The following is a 21,209-nucleotide window of genomic DNA, read 5'->3' as shown; positions in this document are numbered from 1 at the left end:
ATCCCGCTCCCTGCATCCCTCATCCCGCCGATCCCACTGCATCCCGCATCCCACCGATCCTGCTCCCTGCATCCCACCGATCCCACTGCATCCCTCATCCCGCCGATCCTGCTCCCTGCATCCCACCGATCCCACTCCATCCCTCATCCCGCCGATCCCAGAGCATCCCTCATCCCACCGATCCCACTGCATCCCTCATCCCGCCGATCCCGGCGTGCCCGCTCCACCGGGCCCCTGGAGAAGGGGCTGGGAGAGGGAAGCAGGGACCGGCAGGGAGCAAAATGGTGGCACCCAACCCTTAGGAAAAGTGCTGCGCTCCGGGAATCCTGGGATCTGGGGCTGAGCGCTTTTGGGGAAGGAGGATTGACACGGGAGGGAGCGATCGGAGCAGCCTTTGGGAAGGTAAGGGAGGTTTTTTTTCTTCCCCTTCGGCTTTGGAATCGCTGTCCTGACACGAATCCCGGGATGAGGGAGCAGCTGCCGGGCTGCAGCACGTACTCGGGAACAGCTGCCCCCCCTTCCCTCCCCTTCCCATTCGGCTGCTGTGTCACCAAATTGTGCTCCCGATGGATAAACAACCAGCCAGGCCTGGGTGGGAACAACAGCAGAAGAGGGGAGGAGGAGCTGGAGGGGGCCGAGGGGTCTTCCCGACTCCTCAGGAATATCGTGGCTCTGGGTGCTGCACAAGGAGCACGTGCCCGGGATCAGGTCCTCAGCTCTCATAAATATACAATAACCAGGGAGCAGAGGATTATCCCTTAATCTACATATTTATAGGGTTTAATTTGGCGGGTGGCTCTGGTGTCATGGCAGCGGGGAGAGGAGCCTTTGCAGGGCAGAGCTGGGCTGGGTCCTGTCTCTGTCACCTCCCTCTCTGTGTCGCTGGAGCAGCAGCTGCAGGACCAGCTTCCTCACAGGCCCATCCTCATCCTTAAAACTCCTGGATTCTCCCTCTGTTATATCCCAGGGCTGTCCCAGCACCAGGATTTTACAGCTGGAGGCACCAGCCCTTTTCCCCCTGGGGAGGGGGAGCTTCCAGAGATGAGATTTGACAACATGAATTTGTCACAGAGGTTGGTGGGGTTTGGTCCAGGAGTGTCAAACCCAGCTAATGCCAGGGACAGGCATGAATCCCAGCTCAAATTAAGGGGAAAAGCATCTGGGAAGTGCCCAGCTCAGGGTGGGCAGCCTGAGGCTCAGCCACCAGCACTGTAGTACTGGGGACAAATTCCGGCTTCACTCACCCCAGGATGGGTCAGGAGCAACTCCAGCAGCTTCCAAAGGGTCACAGCCACGTGCTGTGGTTTGACTTGAGCATCTGACCAGGAAAATCAACCTATAAATCCATGGATGGCTTTGGCCCAGGGCTGGAGGGACAGTGCTTTGGACCAGGAGGGGGCAGGAGAGGCTGCACATCCCAACCTCTGCCTGGGAAAGGGAGTGCTGGGTTGGCCTCTGGCTCCAAAATAAGGGTTGGAATGCTGGTGTCTGGGTCTTGGCATGGAATGAACCCACTTCCAAAGCTCAGCCAGGGGTTGGGAGGCACCAAATGGGGTCGGAGGTGAGGGTGGGGGTGAAAATTCGGGGTCACACCCGGGGTTTGGTCCTTGCCTTGAACATCAGCTGCCCCCCAGCAAAGTCACCTCCAAGGAGCAGCTGCTTCCCAGGTTGTGGAAGGCCTTTGGAGAAAGTTTTGCTGGGCTGGGATCCTCTGAATTCCTACAGAGAAAAAATGGGGATAACATGGAGAAAGAGGATGTTTCCAGGCTCTTCCAGGGTCAGGATTTGTTCCCGTGTCCCTGGCTGGTTTTTCCATCTTGGCTGGATGAAGGTGTAAATGCAGGGATAGTTTGGAAGTTACAAGGGATTACACAGCACTCCAGGAGGGCAAATTCCCTGAGGGAATCCCTCAGGTTGAGTTTACTGGGAAAAGGGAAGGGGCAGAGCACACGTGGGGTTGTGTGTCCTTCCCTGCTGTCCCCACTCTCTCCTCTGTCTGCCACAGAGGGACTTTTTCCTAAACATCACCTGCTCTCTCCTGTGTTTTCCCTCCATGTCCTGCAGACCTCTCCCAGAAGAGACAGGGATGGAGTCACTGGGAAGCCCCACAGAAGATGAGAACACATCCTGTAAGTACCATCCTGCCTCCTCCATCATCCAAAGGGGAATGGCAGCTGGCAGTCAGGGAGAGAGCCACTTCCCTTGGATTAGCCACAAAAATTCCTGTGGGTGGGGGGAAAAGAAAGCAAGTAGAGATTTGAATCCCCTAATTGAATTTCCTGGGGGAGGAAATAGGGATCTCACAAGAAATGGGGATCTCACAAGAAACAGGGATCTCACAAGAAACAGGGATCTCACAAGAAATAGGGATCTCACACGGGCACTTCCATCCAGCCACTCCCAGTGCATCCCAGTCCCTGATCCACCCCCCAGCCCAGAACCTGGGATATCCATGAGGAAGCACGAAGGATCCAGGACCAGGACAACCTGTCAGTTGTTTTCCTTTTAACTCCAGCTCCCCCCAATACTTTAAATTTTAACGGGGCGCATCGTAAGCGGAAGACACTTGTCGCACCTGAAATCAACATTTCCCTGGACCAGAGTGAAGGCTCCATCCTCTCTGATGACTTCCTGGACACTCCAGACGACCTGGATATTAATGTGGATGATATTGAAACACCTGATGAGACAGATTCCCTCGAATTCCTGGGCAACGGGAACGAACTGGAATGGGAAGGTAAAAAGGGCTGGTTCTGTGTGAGTTTTGCAGGGGTTGGGGTGGTTTTTCAGCCTCATTTTAATGACTTTGGACACAATTCACCATCAGCAGTGGAGGGTTGACAAGGAAAAGGAGATTTTAAGCTTATTTTTGTAACATTTTGGCAACAGAGCAGGATTATTAAGCACCACAAACTTACACAGATCAAAGCTGCGGGTGGAACGCGACCCGAGCACCATCCCCGGGGTTCTTGTCTCCAAAACCTCTTCCTGCATTAGATTAAAGGCAGATCTGTCCCTTTTCCAGATGACACTCCCGTAGCCACAGCCAAGAACATGCCTGGGGACAGTGCAGACCTGTTTGGGGACGGGGGGACAGAGGATGGCAGTGCCACCAACGGCCGGCTCTGGAGGACCGTCATCATCGGGGAGCAGGAGCACAGGATCGACCTCCAGATGATCAAACCCTACATGAGAGTGGTGACACACGGGGGTGAGTGAGGTCCTGCCTCGGGGGGGGTCTCTGTCAAGGATTCCAGGATTGTTTGGTTCCTGTTCACAGGAAAATTTGCTGTTTGTTTTGTGAAGTTACACGTAAGAAGCAAAAAGCGCCCGGATCGTGCTAAAAACTGCATTAAAAAGGGTCTAAAAATGTAGTCGCTGCAGTGGGGTTTGAATTGACAGAGAGAGGGGCTGTTCCCAACCCTCAGGCCTGGTGTGGCCAGTGATGAAGAGTCTGGGGGGGTTGAACTCCTCCAGCTTGGTGCCTGAGCTGCTACAGAGGGACAGCAAAGGTTGGCACATCCACAGTCGGTGCTCTTTCCAAAACCCAAGCAAAGTCAAGGAACAACCAGCTCTGACACCCCCAAATTCCTTCCCTGAACGCCAAACGCACGTTACAGCCCAATCCAGGAGGAAACCTCCTAGAGAAGGAGGTCCAAAGAGGGACAAAGCTCACCTGGAGCTGGACAGAGACACAAAAACCACCTCGGGCCCAAATTTGACAACACAACTTCCTGCTCTTTTACCCTCAGCTCTTACATCTTTCCCTGGAAAACCTCACAGTGTTGCCTGTGTTTTTCTTTGCCAGGATACTACGGAGAAGGTCTCAATGCCATCATTGTCTTTGCTGCCTGTTACCTCCCCGACAGCAACCTGGCTGATTACCACTACATCATGGAAAACCTCTTCCTGTGAGTGGCTGGGAGGGAGAGGAGGGTGAGGGAAGCATCTCCAGGGTTTCCCTGCACTCATTGCATCAGGGACATCAGCTGGGAATAGTCTGAATCCAGGCCAAACATCCCCAGTGTGCAGCTGCAGAGCGGGGTGAGCGTCGCTGGCCCCGGCTCCGAGGCCAATAAGTCAAAGCATTCAGACATTCCGGGTTAATGATGCCAGTGATGGACTCACAGCCAGGCTGGAGCGAGTCTGGGATGTTCAGCAGCTGGGAGAGAACAGAGCTGGGGTGTCCATCAGTGCCTGAACTGCGCTGACACATCCCTGGGCACCCCTCAGAGGCGCCGGGAGAATCCAAACCTCTTCCAAGGCCTGCAAAGAAAGAGTCTGGGAGGCATTTCGGGGTGAAACACTTGAGGAAAACTCCAGGGTGGTTTTTTTCCAGTCTCTTGTCCCTTTTGCTCACCCAACAGGTACGTGATCAGCAGCCTGGAGCTGCTGGTGGCCGAGGATTACATGATCGTGTATCTGAACGGGGCGACGCCCCGGCGGAGGATGCCAGGCCTGGGCTGGCTCAAGAAATGCTACCAGATGATCGACAGAAGGTGGGAACCCTGCTGGGACAGCCTCTTCCTTCTTCCCAGGCTTTTCCCCACACAGAATCCCAGAACAGTTTGGGTTGGAAGGACCTTAAGGTTCATCCAGTTCCACCCCCTCCATAGGCAGGGACACCTCCCGCTCTCCCAGGTTGCTCCATCCTGGCATTGGACACTTCCAGGGATGAGGCAGCCACAGCTTCTCTGGGCAACCTGTGCCAGGGCCTCACCACCCTCACTTCTCTTCCTCTACTTCCTCACAGCACTCCCAGCCAACCCTCCTCCTTTCTCACTGCCCAGAGTCTGTAATTCCTTCCTCTATCCCAGATTTCTGACTTCCTCCAGGCTCTCCTCCTGATCTCTGCCTCCTCTTTCCTCACGAGCCCCTTGGCAGAGCTCAGGTTGGCACAGCCCCAGAGCAGAGCAGTGTCCTGCAGCCTCTGGGCTGGGCTGGGCTTCCTGAAGGGCGTGGGGAGTTTAGGGAATGTCCTCTGGATTTGACTTCTGTGCCTTGACTTCTCCCCAGGCTCCGTAAAAACCTCAAAGCCCTGATCATCGTGCACCCGTCGTGGTTCATCCGGACGGTGCTGGCGATATCCCGACCCTTCATCAGGTGAGCAGAACATTCCCAGGCTCAGCTGGGTTTGGGGTGGAAGTTTGGAATCACGGGATCTTGGAATACTCTGAGTTGAGAGGGTGCCACAAGGATCATCAGTCCAACTCCTGGCCCTGCCAACAATATCCCTCTCCCTCAGAGAGTTGTCCAAGAGTTCTGGACACGTTCCCCAGGGTTTTCCTTTGCTCTTCTCCACCCCCTGCCCCTCTTTATTCAAGGAGTTGGGGGTTAATTTGTCCCCTACGAACAGAGAAACATCCACAGCAACAATGCAGCAGGATTTCTGTAGAATCCTGGAATATCCTGAGCAGGAAGGGACCCCCAGGGATCATCAGGACACCCCAACAATCCCCCCCTGTCCCTCAGAGCGTTGTCCCAACCCTCCTGGAGCTCTGGCAGCCTTGGGGCCGTGACCAAACCCTGGGGAGCCTGTTCAGTGCCCAACCACCCTCTGGGGAGGAAGAACCTTTCCCTGAGATTCATCCTAAATCCCCCCTGACACAGCTTCGTGATGTTCCCCTGGGCTTAATCTCACAAATCAGATTTTAAGCTCATCATTAGGCCAGGAGCAACCAAGGTGAGGCTGTTCCTCCCTTGTCCTTCTTCTCTCTGACACTTCCAAGGACGACTCCAGAGGTGGTTTTGGGAGACACTGGGGTGGTCTGGATGCAGAGCAGAGTTTGTCCCAGTGGGTAGGGCATGAGGATTTGCTGGGAACTGAGGGGATGGTGTCCTTTTTGCCTCCTGAAGAGATTGGGAGGAGCAGTAACGTGGGGTCTCACCACAGCATTTAAACTCCTCCCCCTGGCTTTTAGGGGGGAGGTGGGCACAGAGATGCAGAGTTTCCATCAGGAAAACTCTGATTTCCTGTGGAGGGAACATCACTCCAAGGCCTCCTTGGTGCACTGTTTCTCTCTCCCTGCCAGTGTGAAGTTTATCAATAAGATCCAGTACGTCCACACCCTGGAGGAGCTGGAGCAGCTCATCCCCATGGAGCACGTGCAGATCCCAGACTGTGTCCTACAGTGAGTGCCAGAGGGACCTTGGGGCAGCTCTGGGGAGGGGCAGGACAGACATCCCACCTCCTGTTGAGTCAAAATCCACAGATTTGCCTGGGGCAAACCTTGTCTTACTCATGTCTCACACTGTGCCAGCACAGAGCTCCTGTCACCTTCAGAGCAAACACTGAATTTCACTAAGAGTGAACAATCTCCATTTAAAGAACATTTCCTCTTTCTTGCAGATATGAGGAAGAGAGGATCAAGGCCAGAAAAGAAAGGTAAAATTCGTTTTTAGGGGGGGCAGGGTGGAGAGTGGGTTCATTTTCTTGGGGTGTTGTTGCTTTCTCCCATTTTGTTATAACCAGTAAATTCCATGTTCCTCCCACCCTGAGATCCTGCACTGATTTTCTCTGAGTCAGTAAAAGCTGGAGGAGGGAGAAGCTTGATTAAAAGGTTATTATTTATCCATAGATTAGAAGGCTATTTATCCACAGAACCTCTGAACCCCACAGAACCTCATCACACACTGTCTGTGCTCCCAAAGGTCATCAGACACCACTCTCTGTATAAAACAGGCACATTACCCCGATTTGAGCAGCAAACTGACCCTAAAGTGAGCTCTTGTGCTTATTTTAAAAGCCACTTCATCCTTGTGGAGTGCCATGAAGAGGGACTTCAGTTTGTGCAGTTTGTTTGGTTTCATTTTCCAGACCTGCTCCCTCCCCGGTGCTTTGGGGTCAGAAGTGCTGCTGGGAGGGCTGGGCATGAGCAGGGATGATTCCAGGGAAAACAAGAGGCAGAGAAGGAGAGAGGAAAGACCCACTGGGTCAGCACAGGTGCCTCAACCCCTCCTGGAGCTGGTTCCTGAGTGGGAGATCCCAGTTTGGGAGGATTGAGTGAGTTGTCCAGCTCAGCTCCTGGAGCACGAGGGCCACCAGGGCTGGGGTTCCCAGGGACTGGAGACCATTGCTGACCTCTCCAAGGTCCATCCATCACCCCAGAAGGGCCCTGGATTCTCTTCTCCATCACCCCAGAAGGGCCCTGGATTCTCCCCTCCTTCCCACTGTTCACCTCAGGGCGATGATTCCAAATGTGATTTGTGTTTACAGGGCAGAAGAGAAACAAGACATGGCTGAGAGGGAAAGGTAAGGACTCTGTTTGATTTATCCCTCAGCTCAAACAGTGTTTGGGGGTGGGAACAGCCCCATGGATTGGGAACACCCCCAGGAGATGGTTGGATCAAACAGGACATTCCCAAAGTGTTCAGGAGCTGGTAAAGCCTCTCCTCTCCCGGGCAGCTCCGGGTGCCACCAGCACTGTGGTGTCCCCGACCTTCACCTCTGCCAGCGGGTTCCTGACCCTGCTCCGTGCAGGGAGTGATCCCAGAGCTGAGCCAGAGGCCCTGGGAATGCTCTCCTGACATTCAGGGGGAGCATTTGCAGGGTGGAGCAATGCAGAGGGTTCAAATGCTGCTGCTGCTGCTGGACACGTCTCCCTGTGGGAACAGGGGGCAGAGCGGGGCTGTAACTTGAGATGGGAAAGAAAATTCTAGAGGGGTTGGGAAGGGCAGTGCCAAAATCCTACACCAGGAAACTTTGGCCTGGTTTTGGCTCTGCTTCAGAGCGAGGCAGCCTCTCTTTTCATTCTGTTTGACTCTCCTGAGGGGGGAACAGGGAATATTCCTGCTCTTTTCCCAGAGAAAAAGGAGTTTTGATCACTGAGTTGTTCTGAGAAATAAGAGGAGCTCAGGGCAAAGAGAGGGACACTGGTTTGTGGTGGAGATTCACTCACTGTTGTGCTGGTTCTCTTCCCAGCAGGCCTGTGCCTCCAGGAGAGGATCAAGAAACCAGGTTTGAGCTGGATGGATCTCCCCTTTTGTTTGTCTCCGGGATGGATTTTGTGGCATTTGTAATCCATGAATAAGAAAGCCCAGCCTGGGTTAGACTCAGGATCCATCCCCCTGGTGCCACTCCCGGGCACCCAACGGGCCCCTCTGCCCGTTAAAGCCACAAATTGCATCGTGTTTGTCCCCAGGACAGTTTTGTAAATGATTACACCCAAATTGACCCCAATTTTGATGTGGCGGGAATAATAAACAATTTTTACCTCAGTTTGCTGCCTAAAAATAACTCCTGTCTCTCTCTGTTCCTTCCCAGTATGTCCTGAATGGGAGCAGGAGGTGGATGGATGGAGTGGAAGGACACAGCCTGGCAGCCACCCACGGCAATGACCTTTTGGGACAAGACCTTGTCACCATCTTATTCCAAGTCCTGTAAGATCCCAGAGCCTGCCTCCTCTGTCTCCAAGATGCAAAGTTCTTTAACCTTTTTGGAAACATTTTACCTTAAAAAAAAAAAAAAAGAAGAAGAAGAAGAAGGACAACAATCAGACAAACAAAAAAAAACCACCCCACGAAACAAAGCAGGCCAAGAAAAGCACTTTTCAGGACAGGTTCTGGCGTGTTTCTGGAATGGTCTGTGGAGAGCTGTGACACAGTGCAAATACACACCTTGTAGTAAGTTAAGAGCACCCTCTAATCCATTAGTCCCCAGCCCAGAAAGAGATTTATTTTGTTGGTTAAATTATAAACCCACCTGAACTCGCTGCTGGCCAGCGCGGAGACGTTTTTGCTTTAAAGTTGCACCCCCAGGTTCCTCCACAACAGCCCGAGAGCCCAGGGAATAACTAATACAGGCAATGAAAAGAGCTTTTCCCTCCTTTTTATAGCCAGTGTGTGTTTCTTCCTGAAAATACCAAGTGCCCACCGGCCTTGGCAGCACTTCCAGCCTTGGTTGTCTCAGTGAAGTCGTTGCCAGCTCCTCAATCCTCATTCCCATGAGGAAATGCCACGTTTTGGTTTATTTTTTTTCCCTGATTTGTTCCATTCTGGTGTGTAAGGCACTCTGGGAGCTCTGAAGGAGTCCCCCCGTGGAATGGCAGCCTCCACAGAACCTTCCTGGGAGCATCTTCTCCACACACATCCCAAAAAAGGTCTGGGTTCGGGAGGAGCCCCGCGGACGGGAACGGTTTCCACGCCTCGTCTTCGCCTCGATGTCACGGCCCTGGACAATCACCCCCTGTCAAATACCTCCCACTGCAGAGACAAGCTGCTAAAATGTTGGAAGTTTCCCTCCTGAGGGCCCTCATCCATCAGCATTCCTGCCTGGAATATCCCCTCCCTCTGGAGAACGCAGGGCACGGGACTGGGTTCAGCTTCTGTGGCCGTGCAGGTGTGATGTTGACTCTGGAAATTTGGATCTGGGAACTTGTGAGGATCCTGTGAACAAAGGAGGGGGGGGGAAAGTAAATTAAGGAACAACTCTCTGGCCAAAATTATTTGGAAGTTACTTCACCAGACCCAGGTTACCTCCCCATTCCTGGAAGTGTCCAAAGCCAGGTTGGAGCAACCTGGGATAGCGAAAGGTGTCCCTGCCCATGGCAGGGGGTGGGACTGGAGGAGTTTAAGGTCCCTTCCAACCCAACCCATCCTGGGATTCTGGGATCAGGTAAAACCCCTCCCAGACACCTGCAGATGGAAAATCACCTGCTTGTTTCACCACTTCAAGGATATTTCCAGGAGAATTCTGGCCGAGCAAGATTTCCCTCAAGACAGGGATGGATCCCTCTGGATACACAAAGCTGCTCTTTTTTTTTCCTTTCAGTGAGTAAAACCACCACGGGTGAGATCTTTATTTCCCTGAATGCTACAAAGAAGCACCAAATATTTACTTCTTAAGGTCAGTTCTCCTTTGAGACCCGTTCTCATACTGGGTGTATTTGCTGACCAGACCTTTGCATGAAAAGCAGAGCACCCACAGCATCCACCCAGGATGGGTGAAGATGGAAAAAAACCCTCCCCATTCCATCTCCTTGGCATGTTAATAACAAGCACCAAACAAGCATCGAGCTCCACAGCTTTCTGGAAACATTATTTTAAATTTATTTATCATTATTATTATTATCGACAAAGGATTTCAAGGCCAGGTTGGAGCAACCTGCCCATGGAACTGGATGAGCTTTAAGGTCCCTCCCAACCCCAAACCCATCCTGGGATTCTATAATGTGAATTCTGGGCACAAAAAAACCCCAAAAATCCCAAAAACCTTCAGGTTTTTTTGGGTTCTGCCAAGTGACATCTCCCTGCTGAGCTCCCAGTCGGGGAACTCTTTGGAGGAAGAAGCAGCAGCAGCAGCCAGGAATTCCCAAATATAGAATTCCCAAATAGAATTCCCAAATAGAATTCCCAAATAGAATTCCCATCTGCAGAGCTGGCTCTGTCAGAGGGGCTGAGCAACCCACTGAAATTAAGGAAAGGACTTTTCCTGATTCAATTAATTTGAGCTCCCAACCGGGAACAATCACAAATCTCCTCGTGGTCTCTGTGAATTCACCATCTCCTGACTGATAACATTTAAATTTGATTTTCCTCTTTTCTTTTTGAGGCTGTTTTTTATGTATTTAGACAAAAAAACCCCATCAGCTTTCCACAGAGGACATGGTGCAGTCGGGCCCTGCAAGGGAAGTTTGCAGTTATACAGTGAATTAACTGGATAAAACATTTAATAATGGGGTAAAATTCCAACTCTAGAAAGCTTTTGTGGGCATCAAATCCATTAAAAACATTCACAACCTCATGGAAAATGTTGCTGTTCTGGAAAACATGGATGTGGAAGATCAGGAAAACCTTGATTTCCTTCAATTTTGGGCCCTGGAAGAACAGAGAGGCTCTGGATCCTCAGACACTTCCACCCCACAAGAATGTGATTTTTGGGTTGTTTTCTTTCTTTCCAAAGACACTCTGCCTACATTGTCAGAAAAAATGAAATGAGAGGAATGTGAGGATGAAACTTCATTTTTTTTTCCAAGTAATTCCTTCGGGAAAAGGGAATTTCAGCCGTGGAAAGGAGATATCACCGATTTTCACTCCAAGATCCCACCTCAGTCAGTTGTTTCAATGCACAAAAGTCAATTTTAAAGTTCTTTTTTTTTTTTTCAAGAAGTGCACTTTCTGAGGGAGTGGATTGCACTGTATTTTAATTTTGTAAGAGGATTTTATGAGTGTCTAAAGTTTTATGTTCCTGGATGGATGGATGGATGGATGGATGGATGGATGATATTTATGTGTCTTTTCCACACAGAGAACCTGCAGCCCACAAAGGATAAATTAGAGTTTAAATGTAAAAACTGCATTTCATAGCAACACATTTAAACAAATAATTCCCTTCTTTCAGACACTGATTTTAGGTGTTACTTGCCTAAAAAAAAAAAAAAAAGCTACAAATTCTTGGACAGAAACACCCAAAGCTGGTGTCCCTTTCCCAGACATGGAGTGACAAAACTCACTTGGGTGTGGATAAAACTGAATTGTTGCTGCTAAAAGTGTATTTATATCATAACTTTGACCAGTATATAGACCTAAAAATAGGTTTAAAATTTAAAATTAAATCACCTGCATCCCTTTAACAATCCTGCTGGACTGGCCAGTGTCCCCAGTGTGCTCCAGGCCTCGTTTCTGCCTCATAAAACCACTTCTGGAGGATCAATATTCGGACTTAATATTCAGTGTATTGCACAAAACAGCTTCTGCTCCTGGATTCCACCTTAAGGAGGTGGTTTTTTTCCATGGTGAATTCATGGAAAGCCACATTTGAGCTGCAGGAGAAGTTATTTTATGCTCACAACAATCTCTGTTCTTCCCTCGGGGTGGATTTAACGGCTGAACTTCACCTCACAGCCTGAAAAAAAATCAGATTTCTTCCTCTACACTTGATTCCAGGCTGGGAATTTTACCTTCCCATCTCCTCCAGGTTGCCACAGGATTTGTCCCAGGCACTTCTCAGATCCAGAACTATTCTGGTTTTATGGGTTTTGGTTTTTTTTTTTTCATGGAGGATCATCCAGATTTGGGACCATCCAAGAAATTTTCATCCCGAGCCACAAGGAAGACACAAGGAATTAAAACTGGGATGCTGCTGCTGTATATTCCAGTTGGATCTAATCCAAGTTTTTCTGTACAGTACTGTGTAAATGTGAGTGGATATTTAGAGCTTCCCTCATGGCACTTTTTCCATCCCATTTTTTTTTTGCAAACACCTGGATGAGAGACCCCGGTGGGAAAGGTTTGAAAGGTGATAAATCTTCTTTTTTTTTCTTTTTTTTTTAGAGCTCTAGGGATTAAAAACCACGGGAGTGAAGGAAAGGCAGGTGGGAATAACCTGCCAGGGGGTGAAAAAGGGACAGAAAAATGGCTCTAAACACACAAGCACATGTTTTTCTCTTTTGTGTTTCCTGATTTCCTGGCAGGCAGAAATGCAGCATGTTACTGGTAAAAGTGAATTTTCTGACTCACCATGACAAGAAACCACAATTTCAGGTTGTTTTCTTTTTCCTTTCCAGTGGGTCCTTTCAACCCAAACCGACCTGTAAAAAAAACCCAAACAAACAAAACGTGTGAAATGTCATTTTTCTACCGTGTTTGTAATTAGGTGGTTGGTGGTAGCAGACCTAGATCTCTGTTCTCTATGTATTCAGATTTTTTTTTGCTTTGTATTATTCCATAAAAAATCTGTGGATATTCAATTAAAATGAGACTAATCCTTCAGCAAAACTGTATCCTCTTCTCTTTTTTTTTTTTCATTTTCTGGTTTTTTTTCTTTTTCTGTTGTTTTTTTTTTTGTTTCTTTTTGTCAGTAGTTTTTATTTAGACTTCGGCTCCATGTGGAAAATATGATGGAAATTTTTTCCTTTGGATGCTGTTCCCTGGAAGAAAGGCACTCAAAGTACTCCCTGGAAATTCTGACACTGCAAAATTAACATCTCAAAGTGGTTTTTTTTTTATGAAAATAACTTCTATTCTGGAGGATGATCTTTCCCAGATTCCTTCAGCTTTAGCAAAGAGTCATGGAAAAAATTGCTTTCCTCAGGTTTCCATCAACTCCACTCGTCTCAAGTTTTTTTTTAATCACACTTTATTTTTACATCTGCTTTTAGAATCCAATTAGGAACGTGACTGGGAATTAAATTAGAATTATAATTAAATTATAACACCAAACACACACAAAAAAACCAACAACTCAAAGCTGCTTAAACAGAAAAAAACTCCAAATCCCAATAAACTTTTTTATTAAATATAAATATTTATATTTTATATATAAATTTAAATATATTTATAACTATAATTTTTATATTAATTTCATATCAAATTATTTTATGATAAAAATAATCAAGTATTTACAGGAAGGTGCTAGAGCTGGTTTTTATTATAAAAAAAGTGAAGTATTTACAGGAAGGTGCTAGAGCTGTTTAAGTGGCTTTAGATAAGTTATTACCACATGTCAATTCATGAATTGGAAATATGAATATACAGGTCTCCCTATTGCAATTTTATATTCTTCTTTACATTCTGCTGCAATTTTTTATGTTACTCTTTACATTCATCAGACTTTAAAAGCCAAAAAAGATCATCCTGGGAAGCAGGAAAAGCCTTTCAGGATGAGCTGGGCACTCACCTCACTCCTCTCCACTCTACAAGTGATGCAGGGTATATTTATATTTATTTATATTCCTTTTATCCAGGCTGGTGGCACCTGGGATTAACAAAATGTCAGGTTAATTTTCCAGATGTTTTTCTATTCCAGCCATGGAATTTTCATGCCTCATTTAATTTTAATTTGGAGCCTGAAACCCACCCAAATTTCCCTCTGCCTTTCTGGATCTCACATTTGCTTCCTCACCAGCTCTAATTTTAAGGCAGGAAAAAAAAAATAAGAAAAATTATCACCACAGCAAGGTAAAAATAGTTTTTAAAAGCCTGGTTTGTTCTTTTTTTTTTTCCTCCAAACCAGAAAAATCCCTTCCTGTTTCCACCTCAGTTTTGCACTTGGAGTGACAAATCAGGGAGTGATAAATCAGTGTTTTCCCACCTCCTCAGTGCTGGAATCTCTCCTGTCACACGAGTTGTGAATTAAACTGTCATCCAAGTGGGAATCTCTTCACCCACGTGCAGGTTCTTCCCTTCACTGAATGAAATTATATTCAAGATTGGGCTAATTATGGCACAGAATATTCCCAGAGTGGCTGATCCTGATCCCTCACAAAGAGGAGCCAAAGATTCCCAGTTTAAGACAATTAGAATTTCCCCCTGAACAATTAAACTCCACGTGAGGGGGTGAGATCCCACCTCGTTTTATCAACTTAAAAATGAGATATTGAGCCTAAAATTAGTTTAGTGGATGACAAGAGATGATTTCACCTGCCTTGGGAGGGGATGAATCACTCTGTGGTGAGGTTTCTCCCCCTCCACTACTCTGGGAATATCCAGTTTTACACCACACACACACACACATCCTTTGGGATTCATCCCTGAAAAAATGAATCACACCCCAGGGGAGGAAAACAAAGGGATAACACAAGTGGAAAAGAGAAAGTGGTGGAACATTCCTTCCTTTCCTGACCCACACTTTGATCACTCAGTTTGTCACCTTGGGTTAATTCCTGGCTGAGTTTGGGACTTGCTGTTGATTTGAGCTTTTGTTTGACAATCCAACGGGCTCCAAAGCTCTGGGTTTCCCTGAGTAAGCCCAGGCTGGAGATTAATCAGGGAATGCTGGAGTTTGGAGAAGAGATTTGAAGCAGGAGAGGAAGCCAACACATTCCAGTCGGGGGTTTTCAGCCCCTCACGGAACATCCACCCCAGAAAACTCCAGTCTTTGGACAGAATAATGCCCAAATGTGAGGTGTAAGAGGAAGATTTTGTACCTGGAATGGTAAAAAAGGAGAAATTACAGGTGATTCTTGCACCACACCGACCCATTTCGACATTGTTTTCGTTCCTTCAAGGCCAAAATGTTTCAGTTCCCTGAATTGTTGTGTTCAGGTTGTTTTTAGTCCGTGGAGCTGCAGGCAAACAAATCAAGGTTAGTGATTAATGGTTCTACCACCATGAACCCTGTCCCAAATTCCAAATATTTATTTATTTATTCATTTCTTTATTAACCCCTTCTCTTGTGGAGAGATCCCACCCCCCAAAAATCCACCAGGATGGTCTGGCAGGGGTTGGGATGGAGCAGAAAACGGGGAGGAAGGATTGGGAAGAAACTGGGAAGGAGTGCTAAGGATGTGGGAAAGAGCAGAAAGATTATTGGTAACATTTAGAATTGGTAGAAAAGGTGTAAAAGTGATAATTTATCCAGGAATGCACCTCCTGTGGGTGAGAAACAGGAATCCTGTGGTTTCCTTTCCTCTTCCCAAGCCCAGAGGAATTATTTGCTCTCTTGAGGTTCCTTTTTGGGTTTTTTTTGAGCTCCAACAACCCAAAAGGCTTCCCCTTGGAATCCTTCCCCTCAGGAATTCCCCCTTGGGACAGGGAGTGTCTCCAAAGGGGCAGGTGCAGTGGGAGGATGGTGGTCTGGGAATTCCAGAGGCACAAGGGTCAGGGAAACCTCCAAGCAGGAATTTCAACAGCAGGAGAAGGGAAAGTTCCCTCTGCTGTCTCTCTGTTCCCTCTTCAGGCTGGTTTGGAAGAGTCTGTCAAACCTACCTGGGAATATTTGGGAATGTTGGATGGATCATGTCACGCTGACAACACGTTTCCCAGCTCAGCTCCTTCCCTGTGTGTCTGCTGGGAAAAACCTCAGCACTTATTCCATGTTTTATTCCTTCTCTTCCTTCATTTTCCTGCTCCCTCTCCTCTCATCCATCAGCACAGTCCAGACTGGCCAAAAGTGAGGAGTAAAATTAGACATTTCCTCTCCTGGAATATAAACCAGAGAGATAAAAAATTGGGATTCTGTTACTCTTTAAAAATGCTTTTAATTCCTTGCTACTTTAATTTACAGTGATATAATTTAACATCAAACATCCACAAACACATTCCAGCTGTCCAGTGACACTGGAAATATCTGGCATTTCTGTAAAGATTTATCCCTGGAATTACTGCAATGGTTACCTGGCACCACACAGATCCCCAAACAGGGCATTTCTGGCATATTTTACCCATTTTTGCCTCTCTAGGCACGAATTCCATGACACAAAATTCCACTGGACTCCAAGGAAGGTCCTTTCTTGGAGCATCACAGTCAACAGCTCCAAAGGGCTCCAGGGAGGAAAAGTTTGGGAAGAGCAGTGTGGGTAGTGAAACACCCCTAAAATCTGATATTTTGGGAACTGAGAATCCAGAAGGATTCCTCCATCTCTGGTTGGAATTCCTCACTAACCAGCTGGCTGCCCCTGGGCTCCACTTTTCCCTTTCCTCTCACTCCAGATTAATCTGTTCCTTTTATTCCCTTCACCCTCTTGTTCTTCATTCAGGATTTTCATGGAATCTTGGAATATTCTGAGTTGGAAGGAACCCACAGGGATCATCCAGCTCAACTTCACCCCTGCACAGGACACCCCAGCATTACACTAATTAACTTCCTTATTCCACTACTTGGATTTTCCTCACTGGGAGCTGCTGGAGGTTCACAAAGTGCTGCTCTCATGATGTTCTCCCATTTTTCCTCCCAATAAAAACCCACCTTCCTCCAGGGAGGGTTCAGGAACCTCCCCGGGCCTCGGAGAAGGAGGAAAGAACAAATAACCCCAAATTTCAACGTTCCTGAGGGAAAATTGTTCTCATTCCTTGCCTCTGACGAGGAACCTTGGCCTAACCTTGGGGCCATCAACAATGTCTTATGATTAGGGAGGGATTTAAAACTGGGAATTAAAGCTGCAGGAGGGATGAGTCACATTGTGCAGAAAGGTCAGTGGGCACCCAGAAACTAAAACATCCCAGGGCAACAACACCCCGATGGCTCCACGGTTCTTCAACTGCCTCCTGCTAAATTTAGCTCCCTTTTTTAACAAAGAAGATTAATATTCCCTTTTAGTGAACATTAGTATCCTAAAAATAACGTGGGGAGAGAGGGAACATTCCCTGTCTTTGATTCAAGCCCGGCGGTGAATGGCATTTGTGTGAGTAAAGTGTCGGGCAGATAAAGCAGCTGGGGGATAAACAAGTCCCCCAAAAAAGGAAGTTTGAGGTGCCCAAAATGTAAATCACCCCCCCAAAAAATAATTTCTGAACATCTGCCGCTTGTATAAGTTGTGTTTTTACGGTTTGGGGGAAGTTTGGGGTGTCTGGGGAGTGGAAGTGTCACCATCGGTGTCACTCGGGAGGGAAGGAGCCAGGGGGCAGCTGGAATGTGAGCTCCAAAAACAGGCAGGCACATGGCACCTCCAAAGGGGACAGCCAGGAATTTGGGAATTTGAGCTATGTGGGTGAATGCCACCTCCTCCCCCGGGATGTTTGGGGGCAGGAGCAGGGAGAGGGGGTGAGAGCAAAAACCACGGCAAGGAGCTTAAAACCAAACTCGGGGAAAGGCAGGAACGTCCACGGGAGAGGTGAGGGGGGAAAAAAAGGTTTAAAAAGGAGATTTTACACCCAGGAAAAATGAGGTTTGCACTTGACAGGAATAAGATTTGGAGCAGTGAGGGGGGAAAAAGGTTTAAAAAGGAGATTTTACACCAAAAAAGAGCTTTTGTGCTTGACAGGAATGAGGTTTGCAGCTGTGAGATTTAAAAAAAGAAACCAAAACCACACCATAACAATAAATGTGTCTCTTGTCCTTCATCCCTCCTGTTTTCAGAAGAAACAGAGTGTTATAATTCCTTGTGGAGACAGTGGGACGATGCTCTGGAATTCCCTGATCCCAAACAGCTCAGCCAGATCCTGCCACAATTATTCTCTGCTCTCAGCACTGGAAATCCATTGTTTCTCTAGATATTTTGTTTTTTCCAGGGCTAAAAACCCCACCTGGAATCCTGAACCGTGTTCCCCCCTGGCAAATCCAAGTTGGGCAGAACCCAAACTTCACTCCTGAGGGCAGCATGTTCCAAAAATATTTGGATTAGCAGGTCCCCAGTGCAAAGAACTGGAGCAGAGGTGACCAGAGCCCGGTGTCCCCTCAGGACTCCGACACAACTTTGGAGCTTCCTGGGGTTTTTTTTTCCCCCTCCAAACATGGCAAAATAATCCCTGGAATCTGGTTTCTTAACCCAGACACTTTCCTAGCTCAGGGATGGGAGGGAAAAGCAATAAAAGGCATCAAAATGTCGAGCAGGGAGGTAATTTTAGGTGAGTTTTTCCGATTTTTTCCCAGCTGAGAGGTTGATGTGGGGACTCCTCACTGGAAATGCAGCTTCCCTGGGAGTCATGGCTCACTCCAATCCAAGAATCCAAGCTCCAAATTCCTCTGGAATTACCACTTTACCTTGGAAAACACGGTGAATGTGTAATTACAAGTGGTTTCTCTGGGAACAACCAATTGTCCATTAATATTGACCATAAATAATAAGTGGAATCACCCAGAAATAAAACTGGAAAAGCTCATTTGCTCTGTTCCCACCCACAAATTTATCAGGTTCTACCTTTAAACCTGATTTCTTTTATTGCCTTCCACCTCTTCACTTGCAAGACCTCCAGAATCTTGACCTCTGGCAGTTAATAATTTCCTAATTTGCAGCTCTTGTTTATTCATGGTCAAAGCACTGGGCCTTGGCCTTGTGGTTGAGGAGCAGAAAACAGCTTTGTAGAGAAAAATAAACCTCTTTTTTTTTATTATTTTTAGCCCAACAGACACAGCTGGGGTGAGACAAAGGAGGGGTTTAGGCCACAATCACTTTCCTCAGGTCTGAAAGAGAAAAATTCAAGTTAAATTGAATTTAAACAATTAACAGCTTAGGGGCAGCTCTGAATAAAAGCTGATGTTGTTAAATGGTTGCATAATTTCAGGAAAAGTATCCATAAAATCCTGGGGGGATTAATAAGGGGATAATGGGACAGAGGAGGTGCCATTTGCTGCCAGAATTAAAATATTCTGTAGGATCCTAGAGAAATCTGAATATCTATATTTTTATAGGAGAACTTCCAAAAAATGTGTCCCCACACCCCAAAGTGCATCTTGATCTGGATTAGCCACAGTTTGGGAGGCTGGAGCTGTGCCCACCCTGCCCTGGGGAGGGGGCATTTTTAGGAATTAAAAACACTTCCTTTGGATCCTTAGGGGGGAAATCTTGGATATTTGGGGTTTTTACTGCAAGAGCTGAAAAGCTCAAGGCAAAACACTTCACAGCCAGTGAGCAGGTGATGGAGGTACCACCCAAAAATCAGAATTAAAGCAGCATCTCTGCACTGCTGTGGGCACAGGGAACTCACTCCACGATCCAGCTGCTTCCCACTCATCCCTTGGGACAAGGACACGGGGCCAGGATCAGCTCTGCAGACCCCAAAGCTGCAAAGAAACCCAACAGGACCCCAAACCCCTAAATTTTGGTTTTACTAAACTTTTTTTACAGTTGCAACCCGCTGCAGGACAAGGAACCTTTAATACTTTTAACAGTGGCCTGGCACAGAGTGATTTTATAAAGGCACACAATTATTTGGGTGATTGAAGGCAAGATATTATTTAAATATTACAGAGTTCACATCTGAGAGAGAAAAAAAATGCTGTTGGTAGCTCTGCCTTCACCTGGCATTGCTGAGACAATTTTAGAAGCAGCTGGAATAATTCAAATTAAAGCACAGAGTGAGAGGTATTTACTCGAGGAAGTAGCTCAGGTAGATTGAACTTACCTTAAAAAGGTTTATTTTACTTAAATAAACTGTGGAGGAGGAGACTCGCTGGATTTATAATATTTTAGGGCTTTGTCAAATAAATATATATAAAATAAAGTGTTCCAAAAAGTTCTTCCTAAAGAGTCAAAGGGAGACAGTCCGGGTGGATTCACTTCTCAGCCTCTCCACACTCCCAACAGCTCGACTAAAAGGAATAAAAAAAAAATTAAATTAAAATTAAGTTCCTTTCCCCTTTTTTTTTTTTTTTTAAATTTTTTCCCCCTAGTAGAAGTTTAGAGGAAATTTTTCCTTCTTGGTTTCAACTAATCAAACGGGAATTGGGGAATAAAGGAGTGGAAAGGAGAGGCAGGGAGGAAAAAAAAGGCGACTTAATTATATCCACACACACCTCTGAGCCTCCCCAGGGGGAATTGTCAAAAGGGGTGACATTTCCACCTACCCTAATGACTAATTTAGGCAAAGGACGAGCTCGCCAAAAAGTTATTTTTGGCCCCGTCCCGGCACGGGGCCGGCGAGGGAGAGGGACAGGTGCAGGTCCAGAGAGTGACATCGGGGCTGAACCCCCCCGAAATGGGAGAGTGGAGGGGTGGAGGAACCCCCTAAAATGGGAGAGTGGAGGCTTTGCAGAAGCCCCTCCAAAATAAGACACTGGAAGAGGGGCTGAACCCCCAAAATGGGACATTGGAGGGTTTTCAGAACCCCCTCCCCCAAAATGGGACATTGGAGGGGTGGAGGAATCCCCTAAAATGGGACATTGGAGGGTTTGCAGAAGTCCCCCCAAAATGGGACATTGGAAGAGGGGCTGAACCCCCAAAATGGGACATTGGAGGGTTTTCAGAACCCCCTCCCCCAAAATGGGACATTGGAGGGGTGGAGGAACCCCCCAAAATGGGACATTGGAAGAGGGGCTGAATCCCCCACAATGGGACACTGGAGGGGTGGAGGAATCCCCTAAAATGGGACATTGGAGGGTTTGCAGAACCCCCCCAAAATGGGACATTGGAGGGGTGGAGGAACCCCCTAAAATGGGACAGTGGAGGGGTGGAAGAACTCCCCCCAAAATGGGACAGTGGAGGGGTGGAGGAATCCCCTAAAATGGGACACTGGAAGAGGGGATGAACCCCCCCCCCCCAAAATAAGACATTGGAGGGTTTGCAGAAGTTCCCCCAAAATGGGACATTGGAGGGTTTGCAGAACTCCCTCCCCAAAATGGGACACTGAAAATGGGATGAACCCCTCCCCCCAAAATAAGACACTGGAGGGTTTGCAGAACCCCCTCCCCCAAAATGGGACATTGGAGGGGTGGAGGAATCCCCCAAAATAAGACAGTGGAGGGTTTGCAGAACCCCCCCCAAAATGGGACATTGGAAGATGGGATGAACACCCCCTCCAAAATAAGACATGGAAGGGTTTGCAGAATCCCCCCAAAATGGGACATTGGAGGGTTGGATGAGCCCTCCCAAAATATGAAATCAGGGTGAGGGTTG

The 21,209-nt window shown here is 47.6% G+C and overlaps 1 protein-coding gene and 2 long non-coding RNA genes across 6 annotated transcripts in view; 1 reads left to right on the top strand and 2 right to left on the bottom strand.

Moving 5' to 3' along the window:
* Positions 1-12,714, top strand: part of ATCAY (ATCAY, caytaxin) — a 15,519-nt gene extending 2,805 nt beyond the window's left edge. The window contains exons 1-12 of one of the 3 annotated variants that reach the window (XM_027664177.1): positions 176-402; positions 2,065-2,129; positions 2,516-2,737; positions 3,026-3,211; positions 3,809-3,911; positions 4,368-4,499; positions 5,017-5,103; positions 6,033-6,131; positions 6,350-6,385; positions 7,217-7,252; positions 7,922-7,957; positions 8,264-12,714. In XM_027664177.1, coding sequence (XP_027519978.1) covers positions 2,087-2,129; positions 2,516-2,737; positions 3,026-3,211; positions 3,809-3,911; positions 4,368-4,499; positions 5,017-5,103; positions 6,033-6,131; positions 6,350-6,385; positions 7,217-7,252; positions 7,922-7,957; positions 8,264-8,273 — 990 coding nt within the window. In that variant the 5' untranslated portion in view covers positions 176-402; positions 2,065-2,086 and the 3' untranslated portion in view covers positions 8,274-12,714. Of the gene's footprint in view, positions 1-175; positions 403-2,064; positions 2,130-2,515; positions 2,738-3,025; positions 3,212-3,808; positions 3,912-4,367; positions 4,500-5,016; positions 5,104-6,032; positions 6,132-6,349; positions 6,386-7,216; positions 7,253-7,921; positions 7,958-8,263 lie in introns of those variants that run through there. The other 2 variants (XM_027664175.1, XM_027664176.1) reach the window with 2 other exon arrangements.
* Positions 7,244-8,817, bottom strand: LOC113957056. Its single transcript, XR_003531060.1, has 3 exons — positions 8,702-8,817; positions 8,214-8,450; positions 7,244-7,634 (listed from the first exon to the last, which is right to left on the bottom strand). It is a non-coding gene; the product is annotated as an uncharacterized LOC113957056 (long non-coding RNA).
* The window catches only part of LOC113957055, a 10,732-nt gene continuing 1,989 nt past the window's right edge, over positions 12,467-21,209 (bottom strand). The window contains exons 2-5 of one of the 2 annotated variants that reach the window (XR_003531058.1): positions 19,720-19,906; positions 15,646-15,858; positions 14,588-14,864; positions 12,467-12,527 (exon numbers count right to left, since the gene is read on the bottom strand). This is a non-coding gene — a long non-coding RNA (uncharacterized LOC113957055). Of the gene's footprint in view, positions 12,528-14,587; positions 15,003-15,645; positions 15,859-19,719; positions 19,907-21,209 lie in introns of both variants that reach the window. The other variant, XR_003531059.1, reaches the window with a different exon arrangement.

This window comes from Corapipo altera, unplaced genomic scaffold (assembly GCF_003945725.1).
Source record: "Corapipo altera isolate COAL_440 unplaced genomic scaffold, ASM394572v1 96, whole genome shotgun sequence".
NCBI classification, from domain to species: domain Eukaryota; kingdom Metazoa; phylum Chordata; class Aves; order Passeriformes; family Pipridae; genus Corapipo; species Corapipo altera.
Note: the sequence above shows the minus strand (reverse complement) of the source record. Positions and strands in the feature narration are given on the sequence as shown.